The following is a 25,214-nucleotide window of genomic DNA, read 5'->3' as shown; positions in this document are numbered from 1 at the left end:
GTATTTTAGTTCAGGTTATTTAGACTTATCTTTTCTCAATCATCTTACCGTAATGTAACCCAAAGCCTCCAGCACTCCCGTAATCATCTGGCCTTCTGTAATCTCCATAGAACTGCCCTACAAGACCCGTCCCAGTCCCTCTTCCACCAGTTCCGGCGAAGCCAGCACCACTTGCACCATGAACACTACCAATCCCTTGGCCAGGGCCTTCAGATGGTTCGAACTCGTCTCCAGACCTGCCCTCCTTGGTGACGTACCCAGCATGATTGTGACTCAGTCTTCCTCCGGAGTTTATCCGTAGCAGATGTTTCACTGCGATGTGCAATTTGTTGTTTGATTTGAAGTGACCACCGCCGAAAATCTGGCAAAGCATATCATATGATTAAAAAAAATTATCTACTTACTAATTTTGACACAATGTGGTTGTTAAAGACCACTGATAGTGATACCGAGACTTTTTTGGCGTCGAACTATGATTTCTCGACACGCAGTCTTTCATCTGAGCACACTCCACTCATAAAACATTTCACATGGAGGTTTTTTATCCCCCCTCTTTTTGAAGAAGTTTGAAGCGGTGATTCAGTAAAGAATTAATAACTATTTCGGTGCTCCATACAGAGAGAGATAAACTACGACTGAGGAACATCAAGGGACCCCGCTCGAATTTTACTAAGATTTTCGACGTCTCTGATCAGAGAGATAACCGGACGCTTAATGCTAATAAAAGCAATGATAAAGACGATAACAATAATAATAATAAGATGAAGAAGAAGAATATTAAAATTCCTCTAAAGCGCAGCTGCATGATCTTAGAGCGCTTGTCACACACTTGTGACGTATTAGCTTAGAATATGACATAGAAAACAACGTTCCTGTCTCTCGGGTGGTAGACCGTGAAATTATAACTGTCTCTGGTTTAAATTCTCACACCAGGAAGACCGAGATATATATATATATATATATTTTTTTTTCTCAAGCTTTTGAAAATGTTTGATATCGTTATTTGTTTCTTGAACACTTTTTACAAAATATGTCTCTGAAACACTTTCAATAGCATCACGAAGTGCCCAAAGTTTCGCTTGAGCTCATGCTTTGCTTACACATGCTCCATGCACTCACCGTTAAGTTAGTGAGCGACAGTCTACTGGTCAATTTCTTGTCAGTTGAATGCAGCTCAAACACCCCTCTATCTTGCACGTGGAGGGACTTGACCAAATATTGTCCAGGAACTGTGTCTTTTCCAAGACTGGAATTTGAATCACCGTAAAAGGTTCCGTGATCGAACACAAACAAGTCCTGGACGCCCCATATCTACAACAAAAAAAAACCAAAAAAAAATGAGAGAAGTAATGACAAACAGGGGTCTACCTCTCGGTGGAATATTTGTAGCCTTGTGAAGAAATTTCATACACTACAGATCTGAGGCATTAAAACATAAACTATTGTGGATTCAAACCTAATTTTGTTCGCAAGAGGGATTTTGATAATGCTAGCATTACAACGAATTGCAACGGAGTTAAAGAAGAAGCCAATGTGACTGTGGCTGAGAGATATCATTGTTAGGGAAAATAAGAGCTCAATGCCCTTTCATAGGTACTTCAAAGAAGAAAACAAATTATAAGGAAGAAAAATCCACACCTTTCCTGATGACTTGAAACTAACTGTTTGCAAAAAGGCTCTTCTCGGTAGCATCATACTCCCGTTTTCATAAACACGCAGACCAAATGGAATGTCGGGATCGGTAACTGCCACAGAGAAATTTTGATTGTATCCTACATGAAGGAAGCCACTCTTGTCTCCGTACAACCTGTCAGCATGAAAATGTACCGGAGCCTGCAAGCCATTCAGCGGCATCACAGCAAGCTGAGCAGATCCCCGGATATGAACCTCACTGAAGCTGTAGACATCAGTGCCAGTTGCTGGTTCAATCCACGTTTTGGCGCCATCGAAACTCCTGTACTTGTACCTGGTTGTAGGAAGAAGAGTGAGCACGAGATCCACTAAATCATGTCTATTTAACAGTCTTATTGCCCATTTTTAACCAGAATTGTTACTTTTTAGAGCAAAGGGTAAGTTTGAATCTTACGAACGTACCTGGAAAGTAATTTATGGCTTTAACTGCGTTATGTGTAGTACGTTCATTTCGACAAGCCCGATGGCATTCATAAGGGGGTGATAAAAAACAAGGAGTAAACCTGTGTCATTAGTTCGCTATGACTAAGGTGAGTTATCTTCCACTCCCCACTCCTCCGTCCACCCAAGAAACGATATATCGCTTCCCAATGGTTTCACACTTAAGCTTAACTTCTGCGCTTTTTTTTTCTCCACCAACAGAAAAATCAACGGCCAAATAATAAATGTTTCTGCTAAGTTACTACTAACCTGTCCCAAACTTCTTTTCCATCAATAAATACTTCCAATTCAGAGAGGCCAGAATACGTGTTACTTGTGGGATGGTTAAGTTCCACATATATCTGAGTTGCGTTCCTTCTCACCGGCATATCAACATAAGATCCCTGAATGCAGCCGTTAGATATTTGAACGTAGTTACTCGTAACTGGCACATTACGGATGCCATCGTTCGTTGTGACCTTGGGAATTCGAGAAATAAAAGCAAAGAAATGTCTAATATGAGAACGCAAGTGACAAATAAAGGAATGGTATTATGTAATTTTTTATGCAATAATTAATATGATACTTCTCGGAGATCTAAAACATGGTCAGAGTTAAAAATTCTGTTTAAGTGTTTTAAAGAAAAATGTTGGAGCTATAGTGCAATAGAGCTTGTCCTTGGCAGTGAAGAAAAACTATTTTGAGGTATAGAACTTCAGTGAAACTAGTATACAGGTCCCTTTCGGTTGAGCGCATGGAGTTAGAAAAGATAAGAGAGACCGTTAACTCTACTTACGCGGAAGTTAGGTCGAGATCCGCTACAGAATGGGTAGAATCTTATGTGGTTGATAAACAGTAAACTCCTTAAATCGACCGTCAGCTTCGTGTAATGGCAGCCAGACAAGAAATAACCGGCACAGCTGCTTGTCGAAAATGTCTGGTCGAAAAGGTTTGCTATTGAGTAGTCGCGGCAGCTGTAGCATGGGTTATGACATAAAGGTGACCTAATAGCACAGCTGGATGTAACTGTCATTCCATTTGGCGCATTGTAGGTTGTGCCTTGGTCTGCTCTACCTCCAGACAGATCTAACAGGACACCTGCATTCGGAATCTCGTCATCCAAAGCTTGTTGTCCATTGTTATCCACTCGAAGTGTCGAGAATCCACTTCCGGTGTGCTTAAGGTAAACTGTTCCAGAAGCACCAGCCTCCGCGCCAGATGTAACGCTGCCACCACTGGTGTCGAATTTCCCCCTGTACGGATGGTGTGTGTCATTGTTGCTGTAATAAACTGCTATGCGACCTCCCGAGCCACCACCCGAGCCTGCGGTACCACTTCCACCTTTAGATTGTATAACACCAGTATGGCCACCTGAGAGAACCTGGGTGTGAATTAAGATACTTCCACCGCTCCCGCCACCATTATCATTATTGACAGCTCGGCTATTTGAAAAAATGTTACCATCCACCTATCAGGAAGAAGGAAAGAAAAGAAAATTTGTCCAAAACTTGAACCAGAACCAAGTCAAGAATTTTACCGTCTGAAAAACACCAAAAGCATGTTCATGTAAACCTCTGTATGTCGTGACAGATTATTCACAGCTTTGGTATCCTCTTACTGTGGCATTTGTTATACAGTTCTGACGACAAAAAAAAAACAGATCGTGCTCATTGCCTCCCAAGAAAAGCCTTTATAAGGCAAAGATATCAGGAAGAATCCAAGCTGTATCATAGTCAAACAGAACAAAGGAATAGTAATGTGTAGCTAAGGAAATGTAGCTGAAAAAGGGGAAGAGAAATGTGAAAGCAGAGCAGTCATACTCGGTGGATTCAATTCGCACCATTTGCATTCATCAACAACAAATATAAATTCAATACAAAATGGGTTTTTAAGTATCACAGCATGTAATAAAACACATAAGTATTGAGTTAAATACCTGTAGGGTATGCGCCACAGAAATACTTAAAATGCCGCCACCTTTGCCTCCATTACCATCACCACCACTTCCAAAATCCCTCGGATAATACAAGTTTCCGTATGGTAGTCCCTTCTTGAGCCGGCATGTGTGATAGCCCCCGCAACTTCCCCTTCCACCTGTTCCACCATGTCCTGCGCCACTTCGTCTCCAGTTGTTTGTCAACAAACTTCCTGGTCCCTTAGTTGCTGTGTAACCACCATCGCTTGCATCAATAGAGCCGCCATCGTCCACTGTAAGATTGACAGCTGTTATGTTCATGTTGAAAGTGCTTATTGCAGCCCCGCCTTCCACGAATAGGATCCTAGCTGTGAGGCTGAATGTTTCTTTATGGGCGTTGGGGCTGTGGCTTTGGATTTGAGATCTCGCCATGATTCTGACGGTCTCGTTGAAGTTGTAATGATGCTGAATTCTTTCTCCAGTAGAGCCTGTCAAGTAACAGTGAAGCTCACCGCCGTTTAAAATGGTGAGATTTCGAATGTGATCAAGCGTTCCTTCCACGTACACAATAATCTTATTCATTTCAGAGATGGGTGCAAGACCAAGGTACCCTCCGTCATAAATATATGCGCTGAAAGGAATATCCAAGAACAGGCGATGTAGGTTCATGACTTGGTTTTGGCTGATGTGAATCATTCCTGTTCGGTCACCGATCATGTAGCGAAAGAACAATGAAGCTGCACGATTCACCGGTTCAGTCAATATCGCCAAATGAGCACCACCATAAATCTGCAGTTCTTCAAAGTGAAAGTCGTGAGAGCCATTGGCAAAATCATGGCCACCTGACTCAGGTAAGATCCAAGCGCGACCTCCATCTCGCGAGAGATCTGAATAGTCCGATATTCTTCTGGTGAGGGGATGTTGACCTCCGTTGTCTACTAGCAGTGTTCTATGAGTATGCACTAGATGATATAGGAACGCCGTTCCAGGTCCGCCAGCCTCGGTATTGGACCCTCCACCTTTGGCACCTCCTCGTGACTGAAAGGAGCCCGTGTATGTGGTGTTCTCAGTGAAGTACACAGCAATCCTTCCACCAGCCCCACCTCCAGAATTCCCACCACCGGCACCACCGTTGACCTTAATAGCACCAGTACCTTTAGGACAGAAGTGAGATGAGTTCGTTTTTGCTTAAGAAAATAACTTTTCATTTATGACATGTTTTCGTAAGGTGTCTTACGGTAATTCCTGGAATAAACAACGCAGTCGCCTTCTTCAAATCTACAATACAAAGGGTAGCACCTATTCGAAGAAGAAGGCTCGTCAAAGGACTTTTTTTATATGAAAGTAACATGACAATCAATACAGTTTACATAATAGAGCATTAAGAATCCAACGAAACCATGAAAAGTATGTTATTTCAAGAGGGTAATTAACACAAATAGTCAAAAAACAAATGTCAGGAGTGTAAAAATAAATTTTAACACCTTTCATCCGGTAACAATGCATCCAGATACTTCCTCCACTTCCTCCTCCGCTACCTGAGTTGTCGCCTTTACGTCCATCTGCAGAAACCTCTCCATCTATTTGAATGACATTGGTGACATTAAACCAAATAACCCCACCACCTCTTCCCGATTTATCTCCTCCACCTGAGCTTCCGAATCGGACAGGTTCGTAGAGGTCCCCATAAGCAGCTCCGACAACAGCACTGTGGTCGCCTCTCCCTCCTCTTCCACCACAGCCTGCCCCTGAGGAACCATAGATGTGAGAGGAACCAATACCTGGGTTTATGACACCATGGAGGCCTGATCCTTGGGGATGCGTCCTAAAAACAAAAGGCAGAAAAAATTCATAATTTAAACTAGTTTGCCTATTTGTAAACATCTCGATATTATCCTCGTTACATTTAGGAAATAAATGTACACAACAATTTTCCGTCATCCTTTACTTGATGGTGGTTTTGTAAAATACGTTAATTTTTCTAAATTTAAAAGCAAATCGACTGCAACATAACAAGCTTTTCTCTTCACTTGACAGAATCAATTGTGATCTACTGCTTTTGACACCAGAACGAACAATTGTGAGTTAATAACCCATTTTCCACATAGATTTACTGAATGCTATTTAGCTGAGCAAACCAACCACGATAAATAACCGCGTTATTGTGGTAATGTAAAACAATTAAGTAAGAATTCTGCATACCACACATCAGCGATTAGTATTCTACTTTCGTTTCCCTTCACGAAATATTCGTACCTGTTGTAACCCTCGCCATCTGCGGAGATCAGCCCTCCATCATCGACAGTGATATTTTCCCCTAAGACAGTCATCCTTGTCCCATGGAAAAGCCCGCCTCCCTCAACAAAAAACGCCCTGGCTATGATTGTGATTCCTGGGTGAGTGATTGGAGATGTTATAGCTTGTATAACACCATTATCCTGCACTCGGACTGCATCAAACTCAAAAGAACTGTTCGTTTGATTCGCTGTGTTTCCCCCGTGATACATCCAAAATGCGCCGCCATGATGTATTGTCATATTCTGTATGTGATCTACGGTGCCGGAAATAAATAATGTCACGCCATGAACTTCGGTGTATGGGGCAAGCCCAAGATAACCGCCAGCATAAACGTGCGCACTGAATGGAGTGTCTATTTCGGGTCGATGTAAGTCCATGGTTTGATTTTTCGATACGTGTAATGTACCAGTGCGATCTCCAATCATATGAAGGAAGAATAAAGATGCCTTCTCGCCGACCGGTTCAGTAAGCACTGCCAGATGACCACCTCCATACACCTGAAGCTCTTCAAAGTGGAAATCACGCCCCCTTCCAGCGAAATCGTGATTGGCTGACTGCGGTAAGATCCAAGCCCGACAACCATCCTCGGATAAATCATTGTAGTCTGCTATTGCTGATACCAACGGTTTTTGTCCACCATTGTGGATGAGTAATGTGCGATGGGTGTGAATCATGTGATAAAGAAACACGGTGCCCGGACCACCAGCCTCTGCTTTACAAAGATGTTCTTTACCTACCTCACATCCAAGAGCTGATCCACCTCGGGCCTCGTAAACAAAATAAGTTGACGTCTCATTTATTTGAAAGTAAATGGCAACCCTTCCTCCCGCACCGCCACCTCCAGGGTATGAACTGTCTTTAGAACCAGCACCCCCATTAGCAGCTATCCTACCATAGCCTCTGATCGTCTTGCAATACATCCAAATGCTTCCACCGCTACCACCTCCACTTCCAGTCAGGGACGAAGCGTCTTCACCATTTGCGGAGACCAACCCATCAACATCAATCAGTCCAGTTACGTTCATCCACAGCATTCCACCACCGTTACCTCCTCGAGTACCACCTCTACCTTTACCACCAGCGCTACCGTATATATAAGGCTCGTACAGATCCCCGTAGGCAAAACCTGTTTTGGGAGTGCCATAGGTGAGGCTTCCTCGGCCGCCACTGCCACCATGACCAGCGCCAGAGGCTCCTTCATTATCATCAATACCGTGACCAGGATTAATTGGTGCACCAGATATATCGTTTCCTTGATAACCATGTGAGGTATTGTAGCCGAGGCCATCTGCTATTAACCTCCCACCATCGTCTATAGTAATATTTTCTGTCACAAATGTCAGGCGAGAACCTCGCATCAGGCCTCCTCCTTCAATGAAGACTGCACGAGTTGTGAAGAGAACGCCCGGGTCGTTGACTGGTGAGGTGACGCAGTGAATGGTTCCCGTATCCTGGACTCTTATGAAATCAAAGTCGTAGTGGTTTATGATTTCGTGGTCTGTTCGTCCTCCATGGTTCAACCACAGATCACCACCATTGTGAATGGTCATATTCCTAATGTATGCGAGAATACCACGAACAATGATCTCAATGCCATGAACTTGTGTGTAAGGAGCGAGACCAAGGAAGCCACCAAGGTAGACTTGAGCACTAAAGGGAAGATCGATCTCTGGCCGCTTCAGGTCCATAACTTGCTTATCTCCGATGTGTATCATGCCGCTCCTGTCACCGATCATATATTTAAAGAACATGGAAACATTTCTTGAATCATTTCCCGCGCGTGGCCATATTGCCAAATGGCCCTTGCTGTAGATCTGCAACTCTTCAAAGTGAAATTTGTCCTCTTCAGCAGCAAAATGATGGAATCCCGATTCTGGCATAATCCACGCTTTGCCACCTTCCTCATCCAGACGGCCATAATTAATATGTTTATTCAACGGCTTACCGCCATTGTTGTCGATAAGAAGTGTTCGATGAGTGTGAACCAAATGGTACAAGAAGACAGTACCTGGTCCGCCATTCTCCACTTTATCCTGGCCTTCCTTAGCCTGTCCGCCATGTGCCTGGTAGCTAGAATAAAGACAGAAAAAATACCATCTTTCTTAATGACTTCAAAGTTATGAAATCAGTGACCCTCGAACCATAATTTCCTATTAAATAATTTACGATTGGCTTTTCCAGCTCAAGTTGTGAGCTGTTTGGTTACATATCTCCATTACTGTTACCAGAATACGCCACTTCCGCGTTCTCGTGGTTCAGTGATCTGGTGCCAAAATGACGGCGCAAGAACGTGACTAAGTGCGACGCCATTTTCATCTGAACAAAGAGTAAAGGGCTGTGGTGGCGAAAATGAGCAAGAATTTCTCGAAACTCAAAGGTGGAGGGTGAAAAATTATTTTGTGAGAGAAGCATTCAGTGAAGTGATGGAGGCATAGCAAAGAAAAAGGCAGAATTGTTCGATTTAAGTGAGAAAGCTGTAGCAATGAAGCTGAGCAAGTTGGCCTCTTTTGCAAAAGACCACAAATAATTGTTAGAAGAGAAATTACAAACAAGTGTGAGATGATTTCGGTACCAAAAATTTTGAATGCTTGGACGAACAACTCCTCTATCATTCCAGAGCTCTCGTTCTCTCTCAGCGATCACATGCAGCCTTGCCTCAGTTGTTGAACCACTGTTGAACTGTTGTTTTATTTCTTGCTGATTCGTAACGAGGGCTTACTTTAGTTTGCGAAACGAAAGGAAACGAAATTGAAATGAGTCATTTGTGAAATGAACTCAAAATCTGTAAATCTGTAATTCTATAGTTTGCGAAATGGAAATCTATAATTTGCAAAACAAGAGGTGCATAAAACTTATGGCCACCAATCGATCAGTTCACATCCAGTTTGGATTAAATAAGTAACCTAACAAATGATAGCTTTTAGGGGAAAGGCGAAAGTGAAATCTTCGGGGCGTACTTTACGAAATATGCACTTGAGCGTTTACGATGAATAAATTGAATATGTAACAAGACACTTTACTTGAATTGGAAGCGTCACGCAATCCTCCTCAGCAGGAAAACATGGCACTAATATTATGCCGTCGCCCTTTTTTACAACAAATATCTTCGAAGATAAAATTAAATCGGCAAAAAAGTTTAGTTCGGTGATAAGTTGTTAATAACAATAACATTTTATGCTGAGTTGAGTTTGTAACCCACGCTAGTGACGGGCTGACCGATTCATTGTTCTGGTCGGTGGAGTTTTCCGCACGAACTCTCCTTTCGTAAATAACAGATTTTCATTTCGCAAATTACAGCTTTCCATTTTGCTGATTATAAATTTTGAGCTCATTTCGAAAATAACCGATTTCCAATTCGTTCAGTTCGGATCGTTTGGCAAATTACAATAAGCCCTCGCTACAAATCAGTGAGGGAAAAAAGCAACGGTTGAATGATGACTTAAAAGAAACTGAGGCCAGGCTTGGCAAGGCTGCATGCGAACGCAGAACACATAAGTTACAAGCATTCAAAATGTTAGGTATTAGAAATTTGCCTTCACATGTTTGTTATTTCTCCTCCAACAGCTTTTGGGTCTTTGAAGAAGCGGCTACCTTGTCAGCTTCATTGCTGCTCCTTTCTTTCACAAATCGAACAGTTGTGATTTTTTCTTCCCTCTACCGTCATCAATTCACTCAATGCCTCTCTCCCACAATTAGTTTTTCACTCTCACACGATGAATTTCGAGAAATTTTCGCTCATTTTCACCACCACAGCCATTTACTCTTTGTGCGACTTCGCACTTAGCCTCGTTCTCACGCCGTAATTTCGGCACCAGATCACTGAATCGCGAGAACTCTAAGGTGGCCTACTGTTTGATCAACAAAAATAAGCTCACAGAAAGAGTGCTCGTCCTATCGGATATAGCAAATCTTTCAAGAAGAAATTGCTTTCAAAAACGTGTAGTTTTAAATCGAAAAAGCTGCAACCATAACTGAAAGGCTATCCTAGATCTGCAGATAAGACACAAAATCGCTGGCAATCTTTTTAGCGCATGGTCAAGTGGTCTGTGTTTCTGTTTATGAATGAAGCTATAACGATTTTAAAGTAACATTGTAGCCTTCTAAGACTTCTAAGCAAAAGTATCCGCATCCGACGAAAAAAAACAGGATAAGTCGACGGAAGATAAAACAGTTAGTTGATTACCAATCGGTAGTCTTGCAGTTTATCAATAAAAGCTTGTTTGAACGTTTAGTTGATAGCAAAGTAACTTCTCTTATCACCCTTGGATTCCATGTGGATCAATATTTAGTTCATATTACCTGAAGTAGGAGAAGGTGTCATTCTTTATGAAGTAAACTGCGACTCGTCCACCTGCTCCACCGCCCCCGTGATTTCCGTAACCATCGGAGGGAGATGAACCTCCATTAGCAGTGATCTTTCCGAAACCTTTTATGATATAACAGTAGATCCATACGCTACCACCGCTGCCCCCTCCTCCCTGGGGGAGAGCATCGCCACCATCGGCAGAAAGGGCCCCGTCGATTTCCAGGAGATTAGTGACGTTTAAAAATACTGTTCCACCTCCAACACCTTGGAAAAAAGAAAAGAGAGCTGAGTTTTATTTCTTTTGTCTAGCATCATATGAGGATTACAGGTGTTCCATTTTCAAACGTTAATGGCCCGTCGCCATTAAAAAAACCAGCACATTTAAAAGTTGTATTTTGTTTGCAATAGCGAGCGTTTTCTCATCAATGTAGTTTATTGTTGCTATATTCTTAATAGGATTGGCACTAGAAAATGGGATATTCTCAATACAGCGATACCTTCTCGGGGTTCTCAAAGGTGTCACCTGACCTTCAAGAGTAGTTCATTCTTTCATGCTTCTCACATTTTGAAGAATTCAGGTGACCATTCCTACATCCCTCTTTACTATCCCTTACTCGATATTAAGGGATATTTAAATTAAGTGCCAGGAAGTGAGCATAATACTGCGGATCACCATAGACATAAAGATGACGTAGACTTTGTACTCATAGTTGAAACCAAATTGTGCTCACCTTGCTTTTTGTTTACTCCTCCCCCGCTACTTCCAAATTCTATTGGTTCGTACATGTTTCCGTAAGGTAATCCTACTTTAGACGTGTGCTTTCCCCTTCCTCCAGTTCCCCCGTGTCCTCCACCAGAGGCTCCCGAGCTGCTTCCAGATCCAAGTCCCCGGTTAATTTTACCATGAACACCCTCGCCGGTTCCATCCTCGTGCTTATATCCGCGACCATTGACAGTTAGCTGACCTTCTGTATTGATGCTTATGTTCTCGGCTAGGATTCGTAGATCACTGCCTTCCACTTTGCCACCACCCTCAATGTGAAGCACTCGTACGGTCAAATTCATCCCGTTGTGTGTCACAGGTGACGACATCATCTGAATGACTCCTTCAAACTGTACACGCAGAAAGTCGAACTTGAAATCATTTTCCGTCGCCTCGTTTCCAGTGCGTGAGTTTTCATTCAACGCTAACAGGCCACCATGATGCAAAGTTAGGTTCTTTACGTACGAAATTACACCGTCCACGTGAATCTCGACTCCGTGAACTTCTGTCGCTGGAGCAAGACCTAGAAATCCGCCTCGGTATACACGAACATTAAACGGTAAATCAATAGTCGGTCGGATCAAATCCATGGTCTGATTATAGCCAACGTGGATGGTCCCAGTGCGATCACCGATCATATTTCGGAAATATATCGTCGCCGATCGGTTATGAGGCTCGGTTAACACAGCTAAGTGAGCTGCACCATAAATCTGCAATTCCTCAAAGTAATAATTTTGATTGCGCGAAAAATTATGTTCTCCAGAGCTAGGTAGAAGCCAAGTTTTTCCCGATATCAAGGCTGGCTCAGAATAGTCTTTAATGACCAAATGTTCAGTAGGTAACGCCTTTCTCCCGGCATTACTTATCAGAAGAGTGCGATGTTTATGAATAAGGTGATATAGGAACACAGTGCCAGCTCCTCCAGGGAGAGCGTCTCCGGTAGAATCTCCTCCCAGGGATTCAAAAACCCCACTGTAAGTTCTGTTACTTCTGAAGTATACTGCTATCCGTCCGCCTGCTCCCCCACCGCCATGAAGTGAATGGCTGAAAAACAGAATAATTATACTGAATATTGATACAAAGTGCATTTTTAACAGTTGTCAATAACCCTGGAAATTCACCTTAAAACTTCAGCATAAAGGTTGACAGCGTATAGAAATTAAAAGAGCCTGTGTGAGTTATTTAAGAATGCGCCCTAAGCGTTTTAAGCTAATTTTTCACTTTGAAAATGAATTTGAGGTCAAAATGATAATTGGAATTGATTTGTTTGCTTGTATGTCTGTTTCCTTTTTGAGAAGATGTATCAACACTGTCGTAAAACAGAACACTCATCAAATCAATTTGAACTTATCTTGGGTAACACAGTTCAAAATAATTTGAGGAAACCAAGGAATCTAGACTGCAGGTTGGTCTATGAACCAAAGTGACTGGATTAAAAAAAGTAACGATGGTTTAAAGGGCAATGTTTTATGTCCCCTTCAAAGAAAATCATCCCACAGTTAAGCACACTGAAGGGTTCTTACCTTGTTTCCACATGGCCGCTACCTCCATTAGCCTGTACTGTACCGTATCCCTTCATCAGACTGGTGTCAATCCATATACTTCCTCCACTTCCTCCACCAGATCGAGACTGCTGACCATTATCACCGTTGCAGCTAATTGTTCCGTCAATTTGCAAAGTCCCTCTCACAGACATACGAATTATCCCTCCACCCAGTCCCCCCGAGCCTCCGCCTCGACATCCAAAGTGTTCAGGTTCGTACACGTGACCGTATGCCACTCCAACACGTGTTCCATACCTTCCAAGGCCTCCAGTTCCACCATGCCCTGCACCTGAAGACCCACCATTAGAATTTGTGACACCTGTACCGCTAGTGCAGCTAAAACGGAAAGAAAACAGCGTTCACTGAAGTTTCCGCAGAGTAACTAAAACCATAAATTTATCATCAACACTACTGAGTGAAATTAATGCCTCTGTAACCAAATCTCAAATGAAAAGGGCCGTTAGGCTAACTGATCTTTAACACATTGAGAACTCGTTGTGACGAATCTCTCGGTCTCACGTATGTCGTTCAACAATACATTCTGACACAAGCTGCATGAAAACCTCACCGAACAAGTTATAGTGAGAAACAGTAGAGGGATATTATGGGAACGATCGAGTTTAAACAACAAATAACCTCTTATAAATTATCGACGTCCTCAAAATCCAGGTGAACTACGAAAACTCCTTATGTTAGGACACAGAAGCTATGGAAGTGCCCCATTCAACAAACCTGTTATCAAACGTGTCACCCCTTAAGTGACCCAGATCATCCACAGTGAAGTTTCCGACAAATATACGCATGCGCACCATGTGGAGCACTCCACCTCCTCGAATTGTGATATCATCCACGTCGAGTGTCAGTGAGTTGTTTCCGACATCTGATGTTGATGTCACCTCTCCCCCATCAGCAACCGTCAGGGAATTGTATCTGTAAGTTCCCTCACTGTTTGCCAGCTCTGTAGAACCTGTTAGAGCCAGGAAGAGTCGACAGCTTTTGGCGATAGTCATGTCTTCAATGCCCAAGTAACCTCTGCAAGAAAGAGAAGACAAAGTCTACATGACCATTAAGACGTTCGAAGAAAAAGCAGTGCTTTCCAAAGCATGTGCGGTTGTTAAGCTTTTTATTTTTATCTTAATAAAGATTAAAGTAACAACGATATCTCTACGGTCTTTCAATTGAAGTAAAGACTGCATGCATTATTAAGCTAACTTACGTACGCATTTTGATTGGTCCTTACTTTTGATCTATTTGAGGATAGACGTACAATGACGTCATCATTGACAATATTTGCTTCTTACGAACAAGTCTGTAAGAATCAAACATCTTGGGGAATGAAAATTTTCCACCCCCTTCAAATTTTGCATGCAGTTAGGCGCTCAAGGGGGATGCACAAAAATTCCCCTTTTTAAAGGTCGCAGCACTCTTGTTGCCATGGTAACAACGGCTGCTTGTTCGTGGGCTAAGGTCTCATTTTCGTGCATGAAAAAGATGACAACCAGAGGCGAGATTTCTCTTCGGGATATTGCTCATAAGATAACATTTCTTTCAAAGCCTCGCACGTTTATTTGTCTGAAACGTTGTCATTGAGAACTTTAGATGTAAACATCGCCAAATTATGCAATATCTGATTTTGAGCTTTTTTCGCGAATTGCCCCTATAAAAAGTAGAGGCAGGCCCGCAGAGATTTTTACATATTTAAAGACAAGTATATTATAACCAGCTAGGTGGGTAGTTTCAGTTCCAGAATCGGTGTACTTTTGGAGAAATTCAGATAAACGTTTTCGCTGTTTTACCCGACAACGAAAATGACCGAAATTGTACCGAGATGAATAATCTATTGGTGAGTTCACATTCACTCCCAGGGAAAATTAAATGTATTAAAGTGAAGACGAATGATTTCACTATGTATGGTAGACATGCCAATTTGTAATGTTGTATTTAGCTTGAGATAGAGAAAGAAACATTTAACTCTTTTTTTGCGACGTTTTTGTATGATGATGAGGCCCCAGGCCTCGAACAAGCAGCCGTTGTTACCATGGCAACAAGAGTGCTACAACCTTTAAAAAGGGTATTTTTGTGCATTCCCCCCTGAGCGCCTAACTGCATGCAAAATTTGAAGGGGGATTGAAAATTTTCATTTCCCAAGATGTTTGATTCTTACAGAGACTTGTGCTTAATTATATAAAATAAATTTAATGCACGTTGCTGTATGTCTGTTCAGTAATAAATCACAGATGACGTCAAAATGTGGCAACAACATCAGTAACACACTTGGCTGCGCCTCGTGAGCTACCTTTTTGTTCTTACCACATTTTGACGTCATCTGTGATCTATTATTGCACAGATGCATAGTAACATGGAATCTATTTCTTAACCCCTTATTCCTTAACATCAGTATGTATATTCTCCATACTACTCCCAGGACATTTCCTAGGGTTATGACAAGGAGAATTTGTTTAACAATCAAGAGCTTCTTTAGTTGGTGATCATTTCCTTTATTCTCATGACCTTAATGTTTGATTCAAGAGTGATGTTGTAAGGAGAAATTAGATGTTCGTCACTCTCACAGGTTAAAGAGTTAAGCATGCAATATTTCAGGCCTTAATGAAAATAACTGAAATAAAGGAGGTATTCCTCTTAAATGCTTCAGTAAAAGGGGGACGTTAGTACCTGCACTTGGAAAGATTTAGGGCCACAAACTATTAAAAGACATTCTATTTTGGAATGGGCTGTATTCATTTTAGGGTATGGCGACAGTAAAGCTTATGGAGATTGAATACCAAATCGCACATCCATAGAATACCATATAAAAACCTTAATACAATGTATCTCTTTTAACCATCGTTACCATGATGAAAGATTATCACCAATACTTTCTTTTTAAGCCCCGTGGTTTCTGCAGGACCCCTTGCTATCTATTAAAATATTGTTTTTAACAAGCATTGTAAACTAACTTATTTGGAAATGTAAAACACCTTTCTCTTTATGAATGGCCAATGAAATTTGTATTTTATTGTATTCTCTAACCTGACAGTGATATCGATACCGTAACACGCGAAAGTCGGTGGCAGGTGGAAGTGTCCGTCTCTGTAAACAAAGACATTTACTTCAAACAACTCGTGATCAGCAAACTGACCAATCACAACCTGGTTTGGACCCACGTGAAGAACTCCTGTGCGATCACCCACAAAGCTGTAAACCTTCAATCCATGGGGTCTGTGAAAAAAGATGATTTCCCATAAAAAATTGAACACAATTCTCACGGTCACACTTCCCCTAATATTGAGTTCAACTAAATCTGCTATGTTACTCTTTGAGGAAATGCACGTAACCAATGCATGACGCACAGTTGTATACCCAGTTACTGAGTTACAACTCAAAAAGCGAAACAACGCCCATTCATTTCGTGTTAAACTGTCATTAACTGTCAGAAAAAATTCCCGAAAAAATGGAGCAGGAAGTCGATCGCTGCTTTGCAACTTGGTTCTTCTAATTACCTATCTCCAAGTAAAAGAGGTAAAAACCAAAAAATGAAACCAAGAAGGAAATTTACGACCAAATCTTAACGATTAATAATAAAAAAAAACTTTGTTATTGTTACCTGGTTATGTTAGGGTGGAGAGCTACGTGAGCCTTCCTCAATATATGCACCTCTTCCAGCTCAAACTCCTGATCTATTGGTAGTATCCATGCTCTTCCACCATTCGTGTAGGGTGATGAATAATCTGATATCTCCATGGCACTTGGACTCAAGTTATTATTATCGAAGATCAGAGTCCTGTTGTTCACACCATGTTGAGTATCCTGATGTGAGACAAAAAAAACCAAGGTAAGTTTAAGAACGTATTTAGGATAACAACACATAGTTCCCTCTGAATATAAAATTTTTCTTACCACAAGATACACTGTGCCTGCTCCGCCATTTCCACCTTGAGAAGAGCTACCACCGAATGCAGTCAAGGACCCGCGCCACCATTCCCTGTCCTGCCAGTAGATAGCCATCCTTCCTCCTGCTCCACCACCCCCATTACCATTACCAGCGCCACCGTTGACAGCTATGACTCCTGAGCCTTCAAGGGCACGAGTACGGATCAGGATACTTCCTCCACTGCCTCCACCTGAGTTAGAACTTACTCCCTGGCTTCCACTTACAGTTATGGTTCCTAACAGAGAATAACTTTCGTAGTGTAACGTTGATCGCTATGAATTATGAGGTTAGCTTGGGGACAAGAACATCCATGAACGATTTTCAACTTAAATCATAGCCATACATGAATAGGGATACAAACGGCAAAGCAAACGCCCATTTTGAACCTAGTGGCTTACAGCTGGTGGACCCCCTGGAGTGACAATATCGATAGCACTGGAACTCCCTGGAACCGTTTTTCAGCGTTTGTTATCCTGCAAGTTAACAGAATACTAGGTTTATTTCGACTTACCCTCCACCACTAAGGTATCAACTATCTTTAGCAGCAGTGCTCCACCTCCAAAGCCAGCATTTGAGCCCAGTCCACCACCGCTTCCAAAAAGTCGAGGATTGGTGTAATCACCGTATGGTATACCTGTTGTCGTGGTCACTCTCCCGTTTCCGCCAGTGCCTCCATGACCTGCTCCTGATCCGTCTGACGATCCGGAACCAGAGCCAGAACCTTTATAGTTCGGGATGTGTGATTAGTCGGAGTATCTGATTTGCAAACACTAAAAGCTGACTGACTAATTACACTGACTAATTGACTGGCTGATTGACAGGGCCAACAAACAAACAGACAAATAGACTTAGGGAAATTCAGACAAACATACTGAAAGACAGATAGACAGACAGACCAACAAACGGACAGACGGGTAGAGATACAGATAGACAGACCGACAAACAAACAAAAAACAGGGACAGACCGAATAACAGGGTAATTCAGTATTATCGACTGAGTTGATAATACTGGCCACCGTAAAGAGTTTCAAAGCTCACGTTTAGAGCGTTAGCCCTTCGTTAGAGCGAATGTAAGGGCTACCGCTCGAAACGTGAGCTTTTAAACTCTTTACGGTATTAAATTTACGTTTCCAATCGGTTGATCATATTAAATCACCCTGTTATACTCTCCCGCCGACGCAGCACCACTGTTTCTTTAGAAACTTACCCCCTTTAGACCGAAAAACAGATAGAAAAACGAGCGGACGGACAGGAAAGCTGACAGACCGACTGAATGACTGACTGACTGATTGAATGACTGAATGACCAATTGACGGACGAAAGGATGAACGGACTGACTGACTTTCCCACTCACTTACTTACTGACTAGACAAACAGCCTGATTAAGGAACTAACTGTCGAGCCGGCTGGCTGGCTGGCTGGCTGGCTGGCTATCCGACTCACTGACTCATTGACTGACTAATGGACTTCCTAACTGATTATTTAACTAGCAGATTCAAAACTTAAAAGCTTACCAGCAAAGTATCCCTTTCCATCAAGTGTCAATTTTCCTCGTGGATCTACTATCAGTGACGCAGCTTTAATTGTCAAAGCTCGCGCTTCAATTAATCCATCACCCTCTATAGTCACAATACCATCACGATACACTGGTCCATTATCTTTTGCAACCTCTACGGTCCAGCCATCGGCCTCGACTGACATATTGCTCTTAAACAAAAGCCGACTGGTCTTCTGCACGGTTATTCCGACAAAATTTAAATTACGTGGACAGGAGTTCTCAAAGGAAACCGTTGCTCCGTAGGCCACCATAAGATGTGCTTTAAACCCCAACACACTTCCCCAGAGGCTTATGTGGGAGCTTCGCTCTATATTCGGATAAAGTAAACTTTCGGCCTTTCGGATTTCGACAGTTCCGTTTGGTAAAACAAACGTCGCGTCCTCATAAATAAATGGCGCCCAAGTGACGTTGATGCGTCTGTATTCCGACGTTCCCGTCACGTTTAGGGTGTTAAAAGGAGGCACATGTATGTATCCGGTGTCATCTCCATTTATGGTATCGACGCGCACTTCAGTTCCCGCGCGCGGGAAAACCAGCTGGCCCCCGCCATAGACTTCAACCAGCGTAAAATCATAAACAAAATTATCCGAAGGTGGGTTGAGATAAGCGACAGCACCTAATGGAAATAACATTTCAAAGATCATAGAATTTTAAGTAAGATATCTCGACTTCCGACTTTAAAATACATTTATACTTTTGTGGCCTCATCCCTCGAAATTTAGATAGATATTTAGTTTTAAAATCAATTTACTTGTACGAAAAACCATCTTTCAGTTGACTTCGTTTCAACCTAGACGGTGACTTGAGAAATATTCATAATGAAATAAGCAAGTAACAAACCTGAATATATGAATGTACTGTAATCTCCCGAAAGTGAAGTCTGCAACGCAAAGGAAAGGTAAAAGAAAATAAAAACCTTCTTAAGACATTGCTATTCTCGGTGAAGAGAGATGGATTGTTTTAGACATCACTACTGATCACACAGTCAAGACTACAAAGTACGATCAAAGGCCACTTTCCCGTTGTAAAACTGACAGCCACGTCTTTATGTAGCGCTGACCCGGTAGTATTCGAATTCCAGACATTACAGAAAATACCAATCTTATTCTGGATTGAGTATTCATTTTTACGTCTTGAACATTATAAAACCAGCAGTTCCTAGGAGAGAATAACTAAAAAGCTCCAAATGATAATTGATTTCTTTAAAACGAAACATTTTGAAGTATTTGGAATATCTATCTTCTCGCCTTTCCTCGGGATAAGAGCTAAAATACAACTTTTAGGAATTTTCAGGTATTGAAAAAATAAAAGGAAGCTCTCACCAGTGGCTTTAGTCCTTTGTTGTCAATGCGCAGGTTTTTTATAATGGGTGATTTCCCATCCAAGTATATGACTCCAGGTCCTCCGTGTTCAACATTACTCCCAGAACCAGCCTGTCCCCCAGAGGCATCCGTACCGTCGCTATGGAAACCACCAGTGACGTAATTTACCGTGATTCTTCCCCCAGCACCACCACCGCCATAAGTGTTCCCATTACCCCCTTTGGCCTCGATTTTACCGCTTCCGGTAAATTGTTGACAAGTTGCCCACAGAGACCCACCACTTCCGCCGCCACTCGTGGAAGTCTAAAAGATAGAAGGGAAGAACGTTCATTGACGATGGTCCAAGAACATCTCTTTAGTATTCAACTTACATCACAAAATGTTTTATATCACTCATATCAGCTAATATTCCGTAACGAAACTACATAGGCTGACCACGAATGAAGACACAAAACTGTTTGATATGTTAAAAAACGTTGACATCAAGTAAATTGCTGTTTTCTTTGCAATTTAAAAGTCTTGTTTGGTCCAATGAAATGTCACGTAAAACAAACTTTAATTTGTTGAAACCCTTAGGTTTACGAAGGAGAAGTGATTGGCAAGGTTAATTTACTTGTAGGGTAAATGAAAAGAACCTAAATCGGCTTACCTGTCCATGAAGTCCATTCATCTGGATCACGCCGTTGACATCAAATGTCTGGTTGATTTGAAGAAATATCACTCCACCTCCTCGTCCTCCGCCCCTGTTCCCACTGCCATTACCACCTCCACTTCCCCACCCTCCTGGTGAGAAAATGTCACCATAGATCAGCTGCTGAGCTAGTGTCTGCGACCCACGTCCCCCTCGTCCACCGTGACTCGCCCCAGAGGCTCCGCCATCTTTCTGAGAACCGGCTCCAGGTCCCATTCCTCCTTGAGCACCGCCACCGTTCACAGAAATGCGCCCCGATGATCCAACGCTAAGGTTATCAGTAATGAGGTACAGCGAGCCAAGCTTGAAAAGACCGTTTACTTCCAAAGTGGTCACGTACAAAGTAGAATTGATGGCACCATCGACAGTTATGGCAGGTTGGGCTTGAAAGTGAATGTTTACTTCTCCTGCTGATTCGATGGTGAAATTGTCGCTAGTTAGCGGGGCACTTGGACCGATCGCTGATCCGGTGTCGATTAATCCGCTGACCCGTATCTGATTGATGTTCAGGGGCTCTGAGGTCTCGAAATAGAATTTTCCATTTGTGCCATTTACGTGTAGATCATTCCATACCGAGCCTATTGACAAGTTCCCGACCCGCAGGGTTCCTGACAGTAGGACATACTCGCAGAGAATTGTTGTAAGGTCAGCTGAATCGATAAGTACTGTACCATGGAATCCAACTTCGCATTGTTGGACTTTCTGCTGGGATAAACCTTCCATTTTTACCGCATTTAAAGACTTGACATCGCCGTCAAGGAGAAGCTTGTTGAGCTGAAAAATACCAACCGGGTCAAAGTGAAATTTACCTCCGTGTTCCACAGTCAGTTCTTTCCATCCTGGTTCAATTTTCAACTTGTTTGGCAACCAAGTTCCATCAACAACAACAATGTCAGCATGAACGAGGGACACTCCGTTTAGTGACAGTCTGCCATGGGAGCCAAACTCGTGTGAGTTGTTGTGCACAAACACCAAAGAGTTCGAACTAAGGGGCAAGTCAAACTGCACACTTCCATACTCGTCAACTTCGATTAATTGAGTAACCGCGGGATCTCTCCCTCTTAGGTAAACGACTCCTTCTACGTGGAAGTTCCCGTTCGAGTAAAATGTGTTTATTCTAACGTCACCATGAGGGAAAAAGCTCATATCACCGTATCTTTCAATCCTGAGAGTTTTCCAACCTTCTAAAAGGGAAAGAACTCCTGGATCAAAGGTGCCACGTATAGAGACGCCGTTCATGGAAATGTACGAAACTGAGCTGTTACCGTCTATTTTCAGTGCAGAGTTGAGCCCAATGTTCATTTGATCGCCTGTTAGATTAAACGGACATTCGACGTCCATTTTGGAATTATCGCTTAAGGTGAATTTGGAGGATGTTAGAGCTACAGACCAGCGACAGGAGGCCGGAGACTGTTTATCGTAGTTCAACAGCTGGAGATGACCTGAAGACTCGATAATAAGTTCTCCAAAGCTAAGCGAACTTGGGCCAGAACCTGGATGCATTGTAAACACTCCCTTTTGCGCTCCCACATAGACACTCGGGGCACCAAGAGTGGAAAGCGTACCATGTACATCAACCGAGCGTTCAAGAGAGACGTTTGGTGCTAGGTCGGATAAGATGAGCTCTGCTCCGTGATATATCAGCGTGCAAGGTGACAAAAGTGTGCTAATTTGCAGTTGCATGGATGACAGTAGATACAAGTACCCAGTGTTGTCGTCCGTTATGCTGTCGACAGTTAGGTTTTTAGCTGAGCCTGCGATGACAAGTTGAGCTCCTCCTGAAACTTCCACCTCCTCTATCTTATGGTCAGCGGAGACTGTAACCCAGGCCGCAGCACCTACCATAGGAATTAAATTACCCAGTTAACGTAGAGCAATCACTTTTTTGTTCATTAAAATTGTTAAAATAAGCTTAGTCTCTCGTGAGCATGGAAGCCCGTCTAGACTACCTCACCCTGAATACCGTTAGGTGTCTACCAGTCCACTCCTGTTAGAAGCCAGCATATCTCTATAACTTTCACTGACGGTTTTCGTCTAGTTTCCCTGCTAGTATTAATTCTAAAATGAACGAAGTTTACCGGAGAGCTAAATTTATCCAGGGGTTAGCTGCGTGATCGAGCACGATGAAGTGAGCCTTACGTTCTGATTGACCAACAGGGCGTGAGATATGGGCCTTTTTTACCAGCGGGGGATTCAGCTAGCATCTTTTACTTAAGGTTTTTGAAAACGCACAAATCTGAAGAATCTGTATGGCATACATGTATTCCCGGGCTATATAATCCACTTGCTGGTCCTCGCCACCGCATGAACACGGGCTTACTAATACACATGGTATAACCCCCGGTATAATCATGTAGGTTGCACGAAAATTCCTAAATTCCCCCCCCCTGAGAAATCCTCGCTCTGCCTTTTTTTAAGCAAGCCCTTTTCACACGACCGACTGCACTCTGGGAGATAGCACAAAGTAAAGGAAACTATTCCGCGTTTCGTGAATCTTTTTAACTTTTCTTTGGTGTAATCTTCTACCCACTTGATAAATGCGTTATTCATTATTCACCACGCCCATTCGGTCAAAACTGCCTCCTTTATGCAGTCTTCTTTTTCGCTCTCTCAATAACATCGATTACTCATCGATTACTCAAAATGCTGGGGCAGTAACCGGTTATCTCGACCTCCCACCTGGTCATCAAGAAAACGGGATTACGTTTTACGTTGATTAAGTTTTCATTGGTCGCTGCAACTGGTAGAGCATTTGATAATATGGTACTGCTGTCATGATAACCTCAGGCGAAGTGATAACATTCTAGACCAACGAGGCCATGACAAAGATTAGTTAGGTTACCTGTTTGCAAGAACACGCTGACATCTGATGAACTGTTGATCTGTAAGTAAGCAAATACAGCCTTATTAATGAGCATTCTTTGTATGTAAAAATACATATCGCAATAAAAAAGATATTGGCAAACTTCATGAGATAGATATTACACCGTTACAACCATAACTAAGGGTGAAACAAGAAGAGACATCTGGCCATTAAAGTGAAACAGTACTAGTTTCTTTTTCTAGCAGAGAAATCAGTCTTCTAATGGAGCTGTCCCTCACTAACGGTCTGCTAGAATGTGGGGTATCTCGCTTATTTTGTTTCATCTCTTTCTCTATGGGAACGGGGGATCGAATACGCTCTTAGACCTCCTTCAACTGCTATGGCTTATTATGTGCATATATTAGTGTGTTTTTTATATTATTTCTTTTCGTTTGTTTTTAGGGACCTGTCGTTATTTATCTCCGGGGGATGGAGTATTACAACATGGATTTTAGGGAGTGGGGAGAGGGGCGGATCAGTCGTCGCCAGCAGAGCATAAAAGGGGGGGACCACAGAAAATTGACCACTGCCAATGTGGGGGGAATCACAAAAATAACAGAGCTTTATTGGGGGATTAGGTAAGTGGATCAATATCAGTATATGGGCAACTGCCCACCTACCCCTCCCCTAACCCAACATTAACCCTAAATTGTTATCAATTGACCGTTGTTGGGTTAGGGGAGGGGTAGGTGGGCAGTTGCCCAGATACTGATATTGATCCAGGTAAGTTTAATCGTGACACAACTAAGATCCTACAAACTCCCCCCCCCCCCCCCCCCCTTTTAAGGCGATAAAGAATGATTGGTCCATTATTTGCTTGATTTGGTTTGTTTTGTCTCTCTGGATCTTTTTCATTTTTCGCCAAAACAGTTTCCGTTGGTTTCTTGCGGTAGAAGCTATTGAAACTTACCCTCGGTCGCCTTCCCTGGTTGTCAACACTCAGCACTCGATGTCTGGAACCGCTTTTGTAGCCGTCGAAGTAAACTGTTCCCGGTCCTCCGGGTTCAGGATTGTTATCTGAAGAGTTACAAAACTGCATGTTAGTTCCATTTTTAATCGACTGTCAAAAGTAATCCAGGATTGTGTACGGTTTTCCTCGCTGAGTTCTGTAATCGGTGTAGGAAACTCACGCCGCCTTCTTTCACTGAAAGTGAACCTTCTTTGGGCAGAGGAAGGAAGTACATAGTTAGGAACTTAGACCACAAGGGCATATTTCGCCCCCTCTCCCCCACTTCACCCTTCAACTCTCAGGATCTGATTGTTAATTCTCCCCTCTAGCTACTAGAGATTTCCTAGTAAACTAGTTACGGAAATTTGTTGTTATATCAAGATAACAATCTTTATCGGATAAGTTCGAGTATTCTCACCACCAGTTTTCTGAATAATGTATAGATATCATGGGAAGAAGTTGCATGTTAATCACTTCTGGATGTTAAGGTTTAACCACATCCTTATAAACATTGTATACTGCAGAGGTACCAACCACATGTAGCGATTCATTGATAACTGATATGATTAAACTAACCTTGAGGGAGCACGTAGCTGCAACCAGGATTACTGGCAAGATCTGCAATGAAAGAAACAGTGTAAATTTTTGTCGCCAGGCAAATTAAATTGATTTATGTTCCCCTTGCACCCCTTTCCTAGACAAATACGTGGAAGAGGTCAAGAATTTCAAGAGACATGACGAAGAGAGAAAAAATGGCGTTAAGGATTCATTAGCTGGCTAAGGATCGGCCGGAATGGTAATAAAATTTTGGCTGCAGACATGAATTGCATTTTCAAGACCCCGATAACAGTTTTGAAATACACCTGACACCCAGCAAGAAAATTGGAACATTTAAAACGATTTAACCACAGTTACACACATTCGCCTCTAGATGAATTAGATTTAGTAATTTTTCACACTTG

At 42.4% G+C, this 25,214-nt stretch overlaps 1 protein-coding gene across 1 annotated transcript in view; it reads right to left on the bottom strand.

The window, feature by feature from the left end:
• Nucleotides 1-25,214, bottom strand: part of LOC131793231 (uncharacterized) — a 103,783-nt gene that overhangs the window by 73,580 nt on the left and 4,989 nt on the right. Inside the window, exons 5-27 of the mRNA XM_059110649.2 lie at nucleotides 24,829-24,870; nucleotides 24,214-24,320; nucleotides 23,283-23,322; nucleotides 20,399-22,278; nucleotides 19,750-20,052; nucleotides 19,268-19,307; nucleotides 18,384-19,043; nucleotides 17,381-17,590; nucleotides 16,836-17,104; nucleotides 16,543-16,745; nucleotides 15,969-16,157; nucleotides 13,671-13,970; nucleotides 12,918-13,274; nucleotides 11,363-12,438; nucleotides 10,625-10,895; nucleotides 6,284-8,395; nucleotides 5,512-5,852; nucleotides 4,049-5,181; nucleotides 2,909-3,580; nucleotides 2,383-2,591; nucleotides 1,639-1,966; nucleotides 1,120-1,311; nucleotides 49-361 (exon numbers count right to left, since the gene is read on the bottom strand). Of these exons, the coding sequence (XP_058966632.2) occupies nucleotides 49-361; nucleotides 1,120-1,311; nucleotides 1,639-1,966; nucleotides 2,383-2,591; nucleotides 2,909-3,580; nucleotides 4,049-5,181; nucleotides 5,512-5,852; nucleotides 6,284-8,395; nucleotides 10,625-10,895; nucleotides 11,363-12,438; nucleotides 12,918-13,274; nucleotides 13,671-13,970; nucleotides 15,969-16,157; nucleotides 16,543-16,745; nucleotides 16,836-17,104; nucleotides 17,381-17,590; nucleotides 18,384-19,043; nucleotides 19,268-19,307; nucleotides 19,750-20,052; nucleotides 20,399-22,278; nucleotides 23,283-23,322; nucleotides 24,214-24,320; nucleotides 24,829-24,870 (11,247 nt within the window). The remainder of the gene's footprint in view (nucleotides 1-48; nucleotides 362-1,119; nucleotides 1,312-1,638; nucleotides 1,967-2,382; nucleotides 2,592-2,908; nucleotides 3,581-4,048; nucleotides 5,182-5,511; nucleotides 5,853-6,283; nucleotides 8,396-10,624; nucleotides 10,896-11,362; nucleotides 12,439-12,917; nucleotides 13,275-13,670; nucleotides 13,971-15,968; nucleotides 16,158-16,542; nucleotides 16,746-16,835; nucleotides 17,105-17,380; nucleotides 17,591-18,383; nucleotides 19,044-19,267; nucleotides 19,308-19,749; nucleotides 20,053-20,398; nucleotides 22,279-23,282; nucleotides 23,323-24,213; nucleotides 24,321-24,828; nucleotides 24,871-25,214) is intronic.

The sequence above is a fragment of the Pocillopora verrucosa genome, chromosome 8, assembly GCF_036669915.1.
Source record: "Pocillopora verrucosa isolate sample1 chromosome 8, ASM3666991v2, whole genome shotgun sequence".
Lineage (NCBI taxonomy): Eukaryota > Metazoa > Cnidaria > Anthozoa > Scleractinia > Pocilloporidae > Pocillopora > Pocillopora verrucosa.
Note: the sequence above shows the minus strand (reverse complement) of the source record. Positions and strands in the feature narration are given on the sequence as shown.